Source organism: Protopterus annectens, chromosome 2.part2, assembly GCF_019279795.1.
Source record: "Protopterus annectens isolate FY-2018-M chromosome 2.part2, PAN1.0, whole genome shotgun sequence".
In the NCBI taxonomy this organism is placed as follows: Eukaryota; Metazoa; Chordata; order Ceratodontiformes; family Protopteridae; genus Protopterus; species Protopterus annectens.
The window spans coordinates 170183075-170198682 of record NC_056730.1 but is presented as its reverse complement, the minus strand read 5'-3'; the positions used below and the strand labels follow the sequence as shown (position 1 = coordinate 170198682).

General features: G+C 37.9%; 1 protein-coding gene across 2 annotated transcripts in view; it reads left to right on the top strand.

The window, feature by feature from the left end:
• The first annotated feature begins 6916 nt into the window (after nt 1–6916).
• The window catches only part of LOC122795585 (gastrula zinc finger protein XlCGF57.1-like), a 184118-nt gene continuing 175426 nt past the window's right edge, over nt 6917–15608 (top strand). Inside the window, exons 1-2 of one of the 2 annotated variants that reach the window (XM_044063835.1) lie at nt 6917–7323; nt 7620–7698. In XM_044063835.1, the coding sequence (XP_043919770.1) occupies nt 7678–7698 (21 nt within the window). In that variant the 5' untranslated portion in view covers nt 6917–7323; nt 7620–7677. The other variant, XM_044063836.1, reaches the window with a different exon arrangement.

Sequence of the window (15608 nt, the reverse complement as noted above, 5' to 3'; positions counted from 1 at the left end):
ACTGCATTTAAATTGGGGGTATTTAATAATGAAATTAAAAACATTTTGACTGATTTATACTGCATTAAAATAAGGGAAGTTTATGCTTAGACATAGTTTACTTTTACACTGTGTATGTTAATATGTTAAATTTGGGTATGACTTTTATGTATGTGGTTTTTGGAGAGGGGCTATTGCACTATGTACAGGTTTGCTGAATCTTCCTGGTGAATGTCATCATCATGATCATCATCACCATCAATATGGGATCAGCGTGTTGTGTCAATTGTCACCATCTCTCTCAGTTCAGTGCCACTCTGTTACCTTCTGTCTCAGGTCTTCTTTCACACAATCCAGCTCTTTGTTGGATCTACTCATTTCTTCTTGCCTTCTTTTTGTCTTTCCCAAATCTTCAGAAATAAATATTCTGCTTTCCTGCCCAGAAGTAAATATTCTGCTTTCCTGCACATGCGCCCAAACTACCATAATCTGTTCTCTTTGACCTTATCTACAACTGAAGCTATGGCTTCTGCTGTAATTATTCTTTCCTCTGCCCCACAGTATGCATCTTACCAACCATTTCAGACACTTCATATCCATCACCTCTAGCTTCCTTTACTGCTCTACCTTTACTGCCCATGTTTCTTTACCATATAGAATTACTGGTTGCACTACTGTTTTGTTCACCTTACTTTTCAGCTTATTTGGCATTTTTCTGTAACACACTACCAGTAAAACTCTGTGCCAGCTCCCTATTGAAATGTTGGCACTGAAAATGCCAAGTGCCAAAAAGCCAACAAAAAAAAGAACGAAAACAGACTGAATCTCAAAAGTTGCTCTTCTTCTTAAAACTTCTTTTTTTGGGGGGAGGCAAGCCCCCCTGCACCCCCCCCAAAACTTATATATACCAATTCCTAGATCACCATACCTTGGAGAAAAGGGAATATTCCAAGAAATGACATCTCAGACTTAGTATATGTACATTCATTATTTCAGCCATTCAGTCTCTGTGTTTTGGGACTCACTCTGGCAAGTCCTGCCATCTGAAATGGTTACCCTCTGTACCATTTGGCTGCAGCCCCTCAGATTCTAGCTTTGACCTCCTCATTCAGAAGTCCTTTCACCACAACCACCCCTCTGAGATACCTGAAACTGTTAACTTGTTCCACTATTTTCACTTCTATCTCAGTTTTCAGCTTATTCTAATTTACCCCATATGCTGCTATGACAGCTGTCTTGTTTGTATTCACTTTCAACATGTGCCCTCAGTTTTGCATTCCATTTCCTAATCATTAGCTGTAGTTCATTTTCATAGTCTTCTTGAAATGCAACATTGCCTGCATGCAGCAGTTTTCTTGAACTATTGCCTCCGACCTTCTTTCTAATGTAGCTCATCATTAATATGAATAGCAGTGGGCTTAGAGCTGAGCCCTGAGAACCCCCCCCACACACACACACGCATTATGAACTCATCTGTGAGTCTGAACACTGTCTGTACTTGTGTCATTGGGTCCCTGTAAATAGCCTGCACTAATTTTACCATTGTTTCTGGGACTAAACTATCACATGATTGCTCAAATCAGCTTTCTTGGGACCTTGTCACATGCTTTCTCCAAGACTATGAATGCCCGTTTGGACTCTTTCCTCATTTCTAGCTTCTTCTCCATAATTTGTTTCATTGCACACATCAAGTTGGTTGTGCTGCATCCTGCTAATCTTCCATCTTATTTTCTATTACTATACATATTCATTTGTCACCCTCTCTAGCACTTCTATGCTTTAAAACAGCAGTTTGATACCTCTATACTGCCCATGATTGTGAATGCCCCCTTTGTTTTTGTATACTGGCACAAAAATGCTTATTCTCCAGTCATCTGGAATATGCTTTTCTTTCCATACTGATGTAAGTACCCTTAGTATCCATTTCTCTTCTAACTCACCAAATATTTGACTATATCTGCTATGACCTCATCTGAAGCTGTTGTTTTCCCTGACTTCATTTTCCTTAACACTTTTCTGACTTCTTCTAGGGTTGGACTTTTCTTCTTTCACTGTAGGCTGTGTACGAAGCATAACAGCTTCTGTCAGATTTTCTTTATTGAGAAGCTGCTAAAAGTACTACTTTCATCTGCATTTGATGTCTTGTGAACTGATGAGTGGGTTGTTGCTGGCATCCCTTATGAATGGAGTCAGATAGCTATCTTCTATATCTTTCTGTCTTTGCCTTGAGTTTCTTTGTGCTATCTGCTAAGTCACTTTCCAGAAGCTAGCAGATTGCCTCTGATGCCTTGTCCTTTGTTATTGCAACTGCGCTCTGAGACAGACAGCATTCCTTCTTAGCCTGGTCTGTTTTTTCTCTCTCACACTTTTTCCTGCATGCCTTCTTTCTTAGGATAACTTCTTGGACGTCTGCATTCCATCACCAGCATTCCTTATATACCAAATTTCCATAGATGAATCAGACACCTATCTGTTCTATATTGTTCACATATACTGTTTTGAGTCAATGCCATTCTTCTTCAACTCTACCTAATGTTTTCTTCTTCTGGAGGTGCTATATCCTTAAGTATTTCCTTGAATTATTATGCTTTCACTCCAGTCAACTTTCAGAACTTCTAAAAGCTTTCTGTAAACACTGCTCACAGCTAATTGTAGCCTCCAGTGGTTTATACTGTTGACTGACTGTTTCACTGGGGATTTATTTGTTTCCTTGATTATTTAGTTTTGATTACTGGGTTAGTGTACGGATCATTATTGACCAATTTCATGAGGCTCAGTCCAAGTGAAATACAAAACATTTCACAAACAAAAAAGGCAGACGTGAGCAGTAACAGAGTAGATGAGATTAGTTACATAAGAGACAGTATATGTACATCGTAGAGTAAGCTGCGGTGGTGGTGCTGCGGTAGCGGTCACCTCACAGTAAGACGTTGTCCTGTTCGATTCTCAGCTAAAGCGTCTTCTGTGTGGAGACATGTGTGAATTTGAAGGTTGTGCGCCAGGGCTGGCAACTTGGTACATAAAATCTACTGCCAATCATTAGCGGACGGAGAAGCCAAAAGATACAACAGTAAACAAGCAGAGTGCAATGTACAGTATTTAAAACTACTCCCTTTGGATGAAGCTGTCCACTTTTTTAACTCCACTTTTCCTCGTATTTTAAATTCTATAAAGTCTAACATAGCCCCATGGCTGACTGTAAACACATGTGCACTACTAAAAAGTAAAGACAGAGCAAGAAAAATTTGGACTAAAACTACACATCAACCAGACCTCCAGAAATATAAAGAACTTAGAAATCTTGCCAAAAGTCACATAAATAAAGATAAGAAAAACTTCTATAATAATCCATCTTCTACCTTTAAATCCAACCCTAAAAAGTTCTGGCACTCTGTAAATCAAATACTACACCCAGGTACGCAAGCTTCCCCTAACCCTCATCCTGACAAAACTCATGAGGAAACTGCCTCCATATTTAAAAACTACTTTATAGACTCAATATCCAAATTACTAAATCAAGACACAAGCCATCCCACCAACAATAATAGACCTAATAGCTCAAACTCTTCCATCAGTAGTAACCCTACCACTACCTTCTCCCTCAAACCTGTCTCCACTAACTATATTAAAACTCTATGTCTAAATCAAAACCTTGCTCCACATCCATAGACAATATTCCCTCTGCATTCCTTCAGGTTGCTAAACTGCTCTATTACGGAATCCACATCCCTTCCATCTGGAAGCAATGTTACACCCTTCCAATACACAAAGGAGGAAACTCCACAGATATAACTAATTTTAGACCCATAACCATACTCTCACCACTCTCCAGAATTCTGGAAAAATGTATACACAATCAAGTCTTATACTACCTTCTGCAAGAAAATCTACTCACACCTACCCAACATGGCTTTCGTCCCATGCACAGCACTACTACAGCTCTCCTGTCTTTCCTAAAATCTATATCACTAGCTAGAGACAGTAACTAACTTATTTCCTGTCTCTTCATTGACCTCTCTAAAGCCTTTGATACTGTCTCTCATAAACTTCTTCTCCTTAAACTAGCAAACTTACACTTCTCTCCATCCACCATATCTTGGTTTAACAGCTATCTCTCTGATAGACTCCAATCAGTCAAATGGCTTTCAGCTTTCTCCCCTCTTCTTCCTGTTACCAACCTTCTCTACTCTTCCTGTCCTGGATCCTCACTGATGCAGTACGCAAATTATTCTACACTTATTACTATTGCTGAATCACCAACTCAACTAAAATCAGACACACATATAGAAAACTGGCTATCTGAAAACCAACTTATCCTTAATCCAAAGAAAACCAAATTACTACTCTTTCTCCCTAAAAACCTTAACCACACAAAGTCTTCCTTCTCCATACTGTCACAAAATAATACTCAAATACAGGTGGACACCAGTACAAAACTCTTAGGTGTTACTATTGATGATAGACTAACCTTTGATTTACACGTCAATAATTGTATCTGTAAAAACACATCTCAAGCTAGGTCTCCTCTATAGAAACAAAAAATATCTTAACAAAACAGCAAAACTAACCCTTTCAAATGCCTACCTCTTACCCACTTTACTTTACAGCTCCCATATTCTCACCAGCCTCAACAGTGGACTACTAAACAAGTTAGAAACAACTTATAACAGGATTGCCAGATTTGCTGCCCAAAATTCTTACAAATCCCATCACTGTCTCTCACTAAAAGAACTAAATTGGCTAGAATTACCTAACCTGCTTTGGTATAATCAGTTTCAGATTATTCATTCCATTCTCTACAAACCCTCTTTCTGTCCAACTATCTCATCTCTAATCTCTCATTACCTACCCACTAGATTACTCTGCAGTTCTGAACAAGGCCTACTAAAAATCTACAAACCAAGGACCAAAATGGGTCATCTAGTCTATAGCTTTAACCCTTCCAAGGCCTGGAATAAACTACCACTAAATATAAGATTGCTTGAACATCTCAGTCAATTCAAAACTGCTACAAAGAAATCCCTTTATGAAAAATGGACTTGCCAGTGTAATTATCCCCCATAAACACTCCCCTATAACCTTCTACTTCTCTTTTCTCTTCCTTCCCCTCAATAAATAAACTTACTACTTTATCTTCTCCTATTGGTACATGACTGTACAAATATAACTAGTAAAATATTTTAGTTATGTAACTATTGCACTATTATGTATATAATATGTAATTATGAATGTATCCCTCTGATGAATGTATTTCTATGTATTTCACTTGCCACAGTTTAATGTATGACACTGTAATGCAATAATCTCTGGTACTGATGAATATATTTCTATATGTTTTTAATATGTGAAATTTCTATTTTCTGTTGGAGCTTTTCTCCTTGGGCCTCTGCTAAAAATGGGCATTTGTAGTCCAGTCGGACAAACCCGGTCAACAAATATTAAATAAATACATTATTTATTTATTTATATTAGTCTCTAAAGTGGGTCAACGTTGAGTAATTTGTGAGAGGAGAAGAGTAGAAAGAAGATAGGAATAGTTTGTTAGGTGATATGTCCTGTGTTGAAGTAGGCAAATTGAAAAGGTGGGTGAAAAGGTGCTTACTGAGTTGCTGGGAGGTCTACCCGAGTTGCATGTTTGCCACTATTGTGTGTGATCTTTGACTGTTTCTCTTGCTGAACCATGAGTTGGCCACCCTCAACACATTTGCCAGACAGAAGTCTAGAATGGCCTTTCATTTTTTTATTGTTGTCCTAATCATGTTGACCCAGGCAGTTCTCATATCCTGTTCCATCTGTCCCTATATGAGCATATTGATGCTGTTAAAGTTTATGCATGTAACGTATGAATATTTTTAATGTGTTAGGTGTGGTAATCTGCTTGTTTATGCTGAGTATGCAGGTATATGTCTGTGACAAGTAGGTCAGTCAGAATTCACACTCACTCCCTGCTATCCTAACACAAATATCCCTATTATCCTATTCCTATTATATCCTTCTAGTCAAGCTCTCCCCTGTACGTACTAATCACTGACTTCTACTTCTGTATCTTTATCTCACAGGTTGCTGTATGGTATACACCCAGAAATAACTCAGAATCTCCCAAAGTCTACATTTGAGGATGAATGTGTAATAGTACTGGTGTGAATGATGTATTGAGTATCCCATGAGATCATTCAAGTGGGCCTTATTAGTACCACATATGGATGAGAATGAATGTGGTGCGTGCTGATGTACGTAGGACTAGGTACCTTGGTGTTGCACACACATTTTTAACAACACTACTTTCGTAAGTTTCTCTCTCTTGCTACTTCTGATATTTCATAATTTTTTTATAAAATTAAAAAAGTCTGTATATGTGAAAGCCATCTAAAATAAGGAAATATATATGCACAGGTAAAGGAGAGGGGGATGGGTTTGACAAAGCTGGAAAAGGAAGGAGAAATGTTGATGGAGACGAGTGGTAAAATGCAAGGACGACTGGATTAGGGAAATGCCTGGGATATGGACGGCTGTGAATATGTTGTAGTGGTGGTGGTAGTACAGTGGAGTTTAAGTATATTGCGTCAGCTCATTCTCTAATAGGTTGAATCCAAGCAGTAACTTGTTGGGCGTTACTAAAAATAATGACACTGTCCCTTTAAGTAAATACAGTGTTTATATATAAAAAATGTTATGTTTCACACGATTATATTATCTACGACCGGCTGAGGATGGATGGATAAATAATCATATTATCTATTTTTGATATAATGTAATATACAAATGCTCCAGTCCACTGAAATTGTTAGGACCCTCCCCCAGGTGGTGGCTGAAAAAGATCAATAGTCCTGTGCATCTGCCTGGTAAACAAATGTATAAATAAATTAAAAGGCTTCTACATCGTGTTTTTTTTTTTTTTCTCGTGCCCTACCAACACACACACACACACACACATTTAATGTGACCCTGGTCGTCCCTGATACTTGCAATATACAATCTTTTTTTTTTCTTGCACAGACAACAAATACAGAAACTTATTGGTTTCATTTATGCCACATCAATTAAAAACAGAATCTGGTACAAAATATTTTTTTCCGTCTGCCACATTAGGGCAGTTAATAATAATTTATTTTATTATTTACCAGGAAGGTCCCACTTGGAACGAATCTTTGTGATGTGGGGAAAAAAACTAGAGCACTCAGAGAGAACCCGCACGAAAACAGGGGGACCGGGGGCATACAGACTCCGCACAAAGAGCACCCTAGTCGAGAATCGAGCCAACAACTTCTTACAGTGGAGGCGATAACGCAAAGCGTTGCACCACTACGCCGATTGCAAACAAAAGACCAGGTTGTAGAATACTATGTAAGAACTACAGAATATACAGCCACGATCTCTTTTTCATTCGTGCATCCATATTGCAGTAGGGTAAATTGTAACAAGAGTAGTCTGCAAGGTTTTGCTGCAGGGGGAACTTATCTGTAGTTAAATAGCATGTGAATTGATTTTGTTGTACAGGGGAATACAATTGTAGTAACACATGTTTCAGAGGCCTTTGTAGCTTTAGGAATGGAAGCTATTTGCTAAATTCTGAAGCTTTCAAGTATTTTATAATTTTTATTTGCTGTATTCTTTCTTTTTCATTTGTTCCTGGGATGTAGACAGCTTTCAGCTTTACTACTGGAAAAGCATTGATTGGGACAGTGAACACCCATTACAATGGAAGGCATCCATTCGAAGGTAAGCAAAGCAAAACAATATTGTGTATAAATAGGAAAAAGCTTGGAACTGAAAATGTGTGCACATATGTCTGCTGTAACCTTTCATGCTATGTAGCCTCTGTTATATCTTTTGTAATGTTCTTATTATGGAAGACTGTTTTTTTTTTTTTTTTTTTTTTTTTTACAGGCAAACAACCTTGCAGAGTTTATCTTGTGCATCATTGTTCCTTATTAAAATATGTGAATTGTAAAATGTATAAAGATAAAATACAGTACAGTCTTGTAAAGCATTTGAAAATTGATTCTACATTGAAAGTTATTATGTATGTTTTGTTCCTCAGGAACCTTACTGTTACAAGATGGTACTGTTTCTCTTAATATATACCAACACACTTTTTTAACTCAACCTATTTTAGCTGTTTCCTCCACTATCTAGATAACTTCTCTTTTCTTAGGACTTATTCCTTTGCTTCCATAATATAGTGATATATTTTGTATTGTTATTATTATTTATTTTGCTTCCATAATATAGTGATATCTTTTTTGTATTGTTATTATTTATTTTGATGCAACTTCTTAACCCGCACAACCAAACTATCGCCCGGACCCACCCTCTCCACACTCACACCTTCTTTCGATATTCTCCTTCCTCAAGAGAGAGAAGAATACTATAAAAAAACTAACTAATATAAACATATAAACAGGTCTCATATATCTAATTTCACCCTATCCATCACTGCCAAAATCCAAGGACACTGCTAAACTGTTAGAACTGCCCAACACTCACAAACTCAACCAACTTTATGAGGCATTTAAAGCAATTCAAAATAACACCCAAATCCAGACACCCCCAAAAATCCTTACCTCTATTACCCCGTTCCCAACCTCAGCCCTCAGACCATCAAATAGACCATTAAATACAACAATTCGAGAGGTGAGTCACAGGTCCAATACTCCAAACAAATTAAGGAATGCCCTCCCTTTTCGCAACCTGAAAAACACCTCAAGATTCTCCAAAACTTCCCTCAAGCAAAACTCCAATGTTCTCAATGGCTCCCAATGGCAGACTAACCCAGCACCACAGACTCAACCAAAAAACCCAAACCCCACCCAACCACTACCCACCCAAACCCTAAAGGCTAATTTAGCCATCTGTATAGCCATGTACATCTTGTAATTCCTCTTTTTAACTATATGTATATACTACTTGTGTTTATTTTTTTTACTTTATAATGTAATTGAATATTTTGCTGTATTTTTTTTTGCTATTGACTGTGTATTTTGTCTATTTTCTCCCTGATATTGTGCCTATTGACTCTGTTCTGAGTCTACCTCTACTTAAATAAAACAATGATCCTAGCAGTTCTATTTTTTTCTGAGTCAGTTTGCTTCTTAGACAGATATTCAGCCCCCCCCCCCAAAAAAAAAAAAAAATACACACACAGTCGTATGTGTTATGATTGTCAGAAACATTATGGCTTTTGACATATAAAACGTGCGCTGGAGGTCTGGGCGTACATGTTATAAGCAGTATTTTTTAAAGTTACCTCAAGAACTAATGGGTCACATGCGAAATGTATAATGTAGCACTAATGTTAGTTTAATTTTCTGTACTGAACACGGAGTTTTTCCTTATGTATATGGTGTGTTAATTTCATTTGTTTTTGGTGATGGTGGAGGGGTGGAATACTGCCCATCATCCAAATGGAAGTTAGTTATTTTATTTACGTTTGTTAACTGGGTAGTGTCCGACTGGGAAAAAAAAAAATTTTCAGTGCTGACCCGGGGAAGAAAGCTTCACAACAAAAATAACGTTATTAAGGTACAATCAGTAAAATTAGTTTAGGTAGTACATTGCTAACTATGTAAATGAGCTTAACAAAAATATTATAGCAAAGTATAACAGAATACAATATAAACATGCATGTTTCAGACATGCAGGAATACTTGGTACACAAGTCATGTAGCTTTACAAGGTGAGTCACTTCTGAAAGACCAAAATTGGTCATGTAGTTTTACAAGTTAGGTCATCTGAAGGAACAAAGATTAATAAAGATAAGACAGATAGTGGGATAGCCCTATGTCAGATGAGAGCTGTTTGGGCTAACGTGTGAAATGAGTGGAAAAAATGGGAAGAATATTAGTTGGGAGCAATACAGTGACATAGCCAGTTATCGTTTAAATAGTCTTTCAGGTAGTTTTAAATGTGGGCAGATTGGGGTTTTTAGTTATCTGTTGAGGAAGGGTGTTCCAATCATTGGCTGTTTTGTGGGAGTAGAGGGAGTCTCCGTGATAGTTGTGAGACTGGGCTAGGTTTAATAGAGCTGGGCAGTCAGAGTTGAATTTGATTGTATGGGCAAGTGAAAGTTGTTTTAGTAATACTAGCTTAGGAAGTTCCAGTCATTTGAGTTGGAGAGCAGTGCTGTGGTGTGTTCTGTGGGGTTTGTTGGTGACAAACTTAGCTCTTCTGTTGTACCAGGAGTCTAGTTTATTTAGGTTGCTTTTTAATAGGTTAGTAAATACCTCAGAGCGTATAGGAGGGTGGAAAGCAAGTGGGATCTTGCAGTTGCTAGTCTAGCTTGTTGTGTAAAGTAAGGTTTAACCCTGTATAGAGCACCTAGTTTAGAGTGGATTTTTTTGATGGACAGATAGATGTGTTTATCAAATTTTAGTGAGTTATCTATGGTTACCCCTAGCAGTTTGGTCTGAGTGGTGGGTTTGATTTTTGTACCGTTGTTAAGATAATATGGAGAGGGATTGGGTACTGGGTTTGGAAGATTTATTAGAGAAAATTATGAGCTTGGTCTTATTTGGATTTAGAATGAGTTGGTGGCTGGTGAGGTACTTTTCAATGTCTTGGAATGATGATTGCATTTTGTGTTAGAGTTCTTGTAGGGAGCGGGCTGAGCAGATAAGGGAGGCGTCATCTGCATATTGGATAATGGTGACATGTTGGATGGCAGTGTATAGGTTGTTGGTAAATATTATGAAGAGGAGGGGCCCCAACTATGGAGCCTTGCGGTACCCCTGTGATGACTGGTAATAGGGGTTGGGAGGGTGGCCTAATGCTTAAGGTGTTTGCCTTACAAAAACAAGGTGCAGGGTTTGAGTCTCACAAGGGATAATTGGCTAGGCTTAAAATGGCTCACAAGGGCAGTTAGCTTAGTACTAACCTATGAACAGCAGTAGGCTGTTTGCCCATTTAATGGCCTGTTGACGGTCAGATAGATAACTGTGAAACCATGTTAGGGGTGTGGTATTGAGATTCTAAGTGGCAAGTTTGTTGAGGAGCAGCTGATGGGGCACTGTGTCAAAAGCTTTTGACATATCTAAGAAAATGGCTGAGACTAGTTGGCCTTCATTTTTGAGGTGGTAAATGGTCTCTGCAAAGGTTATGAGGGCTGAATTAGTACTGTTTTTAAGCCGGAAGCCATGTTCGGTACTGGAGAGTAAGTTGTTGGTAGTGAAGTGATTCATGAGTTGTGTAGCAAGGTGATTCATGAGTTGTGGTGGATACATTTCTCTAAAATTTTGGCAAGGGGGGATAGAATGGCGATGGTACGTAGTTAGTTATGTCTCTAGATGGGTCACCCTTATGAACTCGTATGTTATGAGAGATTTTCCATACTTTGGGAACGTGCTGTTCTCAGATAAGAGTGGTTTATTAGTAATGATATGGGGTAGGTGATGGATGGGGCTGCTAGTTTTAGGTATTCATTTGGAAGTTGGTTGGCAGCTAAGCAGCAGGGTTTTAATTTATATAGGAGTTTCTTTTTATGTAGGAAATTGGAATGGGAATGAAGGAGAAGGAGTTTGCGTCATTAGAAGGAGGGGAGGGAACAGTGAGTGGTGGGATTGTTTTGTTGTCTAGGAGAGAAGTGATAGAGTTGATGAAGTGGGAATTGAATTGTGAGGTTGAGTACAGAGGAGTTAGTAGTGAGGGGGCAGGGGTAGGGGTTTTACCAGAGTTAAAAAGGTGGTTGATATTCTGCCAGAATGTCTGTGGATTGTGCTGGTATTTTTGTTGGCAGGTGAGGAAATAGGTTCTTTTATCCTTGATGATGTTTTTCTTAGCATGGTTTCTAAGTTGTTTGTAAAGGGTGAGATCGTTGTTATTTTTGGTCATTTGATATAGTGACCAGGCCTTATCTCTTTGTTTCATTAGTTGTTTTGTTTAGAAAGCCATGGTAACTGTTTGTTTTTTTGGCAAATTTTTCTGAGGGGGGCAAGATTATTTATTTAATATTTCAAGGAATTTGTTATTGAAGTATTCTACAGTTAAGTCTAGTTGCAGGTCTTTTAATGGGGACCAATTTCAGTTTTGTAGTAGTAAATTGAAGGTGTCAGAGGAGAAATATTTTTTGCTATGGGTATATTTGTATGAGATACTGGTTTGGATATGTGTTTTCTACCTAACTAGAAATGTAGGGGCATGGTCACTTAGCATGACTGGTAGATAGCCTGCCTGGTACCCATGGTTTGGTTCATTGGTTAAAATCCAGTCTAGAAGTGATTTTTTATTGGAGTGCTTGTGGATGCAGGTGGGGTAGTTAATAATTTGGATGAAGTTGTATAAGTTTATAAATGAGGTAGGAGAGTTTGAGGAGCAGGAGAACCAGTCTAGTTTGAAATTGTTTCTGATTATAGGGACACTAGGAATTAAATCAGAATTCATTGCTTGGACTGTTTTGACTAGTCCTCAAGATAAGCAAATTTAATGCGATTCCCTTTTTTAAATCTTCCGTTATTATTTACGGGAGTTTAATTTACTTCAGATTGGTTCCATTTGTCCTCCAGGCAACAGCGTATGTGTAATTAAAATATCTTATCCTGGTGTAGGTTTTATTGTAGTACTGCAGGCAGAGAATGTTTAATATCTGATGTGGGTTCTGTGTCATATCTTTGTTCTTTGGCTTTCATGGGGCAGTCATTACAAGAGGTTCTGCTGCCATTCTGTGTATTGTGTAAGAGTAAAATGTGTCTTAGCTTATGCTTGACTGCATTAGAATAAATTATACTACTTGTGCTTCGGAAAGCAGTTTTCTCTGAGTTCAGAATTCCTTGTAGTTATGTGATAAAGGCCACTAGTGGCATTTTATTGCAGTTTTCTGTAAATTCAGAAAAGTATCGTTGGATATGGGATGATATTAAATGAGTATATAAACATTGCTATAATTTCATCTGATTACCTGTTAGGTTACAGTTTCCCTGAAATGACTATCACCATACTTAGAGTGTAAGCACAACCCAGTCATAAGACATGTGGTAACACACACATGCAGTGCATGCACAACAGACTTAAAGATGGAAAAGCAGGGTAAGAATGAATTTTGAACATTGCTGTTCTACTTTAATCATCATCTTTTTTGGGGGGGGTATGATGGAACAACCCCCACATCCTTGAGCTTATGCGTACCAACTCAAAGATTGCCATACCTTGGAGAAAAGGGAATATTCCATGACTATGAAATTACCATCTCGGACTTGTTATATCAAAGTTGTTTTTTTCAGCCAGTTTGTCTCCATGTTTTGGGACTCAGTCTAGCAGGTCCTAACATTTCTAGTGGTTGCCTGCACCTTCAAGAGTGTTTTTGCGCAGTTCTTGACTGTCACAGTTTCCAGTTTCTTTCCTTGTGGCAGGACTGCTGGTTGATCTTCTTCTTGAAACTTCAATTTTGACACATTTATCTTGTAACAGAGTATGCATTTTCTTCTGTACACCTTACCATCTTCCTCATAGCTACAAAGGATCGTTGTTTGACTAGGCTGTTTTAACAAATGACTTTAGCTTAAGGGTGTAGAATTCCCTATAGCTTTTGGTTTCTTACATTGTCTGCAACATGTAATTCTGATAGCTGGTTTGTCTGCAACATGTAATTCTGATAGCTGGTTTATCTAGAACTCGGTGCCACTCCTCAATCTGGTGCCCCTTGACATTAAGGAGCAGGAAAAAAAAAAGGTCCATTGTCTCCAATCTGACACAACTAACCTCTCTCCTAAGGAGCGTCCAGTCCTCTGTGCTATCCATCAACTCTAGATTGTGGAGCAAAAAATAAAATAAATTAAAAGCTCTTTTGAGCTTTCAAGTTTTAAAAGACTAATAAAAAAGCTTGTTACAATTTAAATCAGACACGAAGCAGTGGAGCAAACACTTCTGTCCTGACCACCACAATAGTAGTATCTGAAGTAATTTCTGGTGTTAGTACCGACTAGTCAGCAGTTGTGTCTCTCTGCCTCCTAACACCTTGGACCCAGAGTGTCTGCCTCCCTCACCCCCACCCTAGCTGCACTGCTAATTTCTTTACAGTATTTCCTTTACTTTATGTTTTATAGGGTTTATCAAAATAGTTGAAAACAGGTAACCTGTTTTTCAAAGCTGAACAAGTGAGGGATTAAACCCCTGCATTGGCATATAAAACAGGTAACCTGTTTTTCAAAGCTGAACAAGTGTGGGATTAAACCCCTGCATTGGCATATTTCTGTATTCCAAAATTGAGATGACAGGCCTCATAGGTTTTGCTGTATTTCTTTGTCTTCTTTTTGCACAGTTCTGCCCACTCATTCATTGAATTAAGGAAATTGTGGACTTGTTATATGTTTGCATTCATTTTCACAGTCGGTTCTTTTGAATTCCACACTTGTACATTGCAGAATACTGCCAAATTAGAACACCGGATATCATCTATCCCAAAATGTTGCCATTAATGTGCTATGTACTTGTTCTCTGTCAATGTGTTGATTTCATGGAACTTGAAATTGTAATCCACATACATGAGGTGCGTGCATATGTTGAACTGGAACAAATGATTATCCACTTGACACCACAGATAATCTGGAACTGGGTATGCTAGTTTCTTTCCCTTGGGGTGTTATGGTATGCTGTTGCTATACAGTATTTGTTTTATCTGAGTTAACATTCTTGGCCAAATCAGCATATCCCACACTCTTCTCTGCATTGTACCATTCCCAGGTTAGACTCGTATATTATTTCATGCAGTAGCCTTCTCAATTGATTGAGATTTATTATATTGACAGCTTTGAACATTGAGTTCTGGACCCAATTTATTTATTTCCGAATCGAAAAAAGTAAGGCCAAATTTCATCCCTTACTGATCAATTTTGCTCAGGCCAAAACTTCATTCAAACATATTTCAGTAGCTACATTTCTATTTAGTATTGGTACATCTGTGACAGATTTCATCCCTCTGTTGAAAATTGTACCCAGAATATTAGCTTTAACTTTCAGTCTATACTTAAAGTGATTTGTCATACTTTTAAGTGTTCTGATTTTGGTTTTGCATGTGTTGCAATAGCAATATTACTTACCGTAGAGGTAACTGTTGTGTGTTTCCTACTTACCGTAGAGGCAACTGTTGTGTGTGTTTCCTGTGGTAGAGGTAACTGTTTTGTGTGTTTCCTGTGGTGGAATTATTTTTCATTTCCTAGGTAAAGCTGTCAAGACAGAGCTTTTGTTGGCATTCTGAAACTTAATTTTTTTGACACCCTCCCCCTCAGCATTATGCCATGTTAAGTAACTGTTGGAGTAGAGCTGGAAATATTGACGTGTGGTGAGCTTTTTTTTCCAGGGATTTGCTGTTATTTTTCTCGACAATGAAAACAAAGTAAATTAAGTCATATTCAGTGTTTAGTATAAACAGTATTACACTAGGTGTTTTTACAAACAGTGCCTTTCAAGGAGTTTTTATTTATTTAGTTATTTATTTGTTGACCGGGAGTGTCCGACTGGACGTAGGTCCATTTTCAGCGGAGGCCCGGGGAGAAAAGCTCCACAGTTAAAATAAACAGACAGTATTTACATTGGATTACATAGTGATTAACAATTTACATAGCAATTACTTACAACATATTTACAGATGAAGAACATAGTACATCAGTAGACAACTAGAATCTTTATCTGTGAAGTGCATA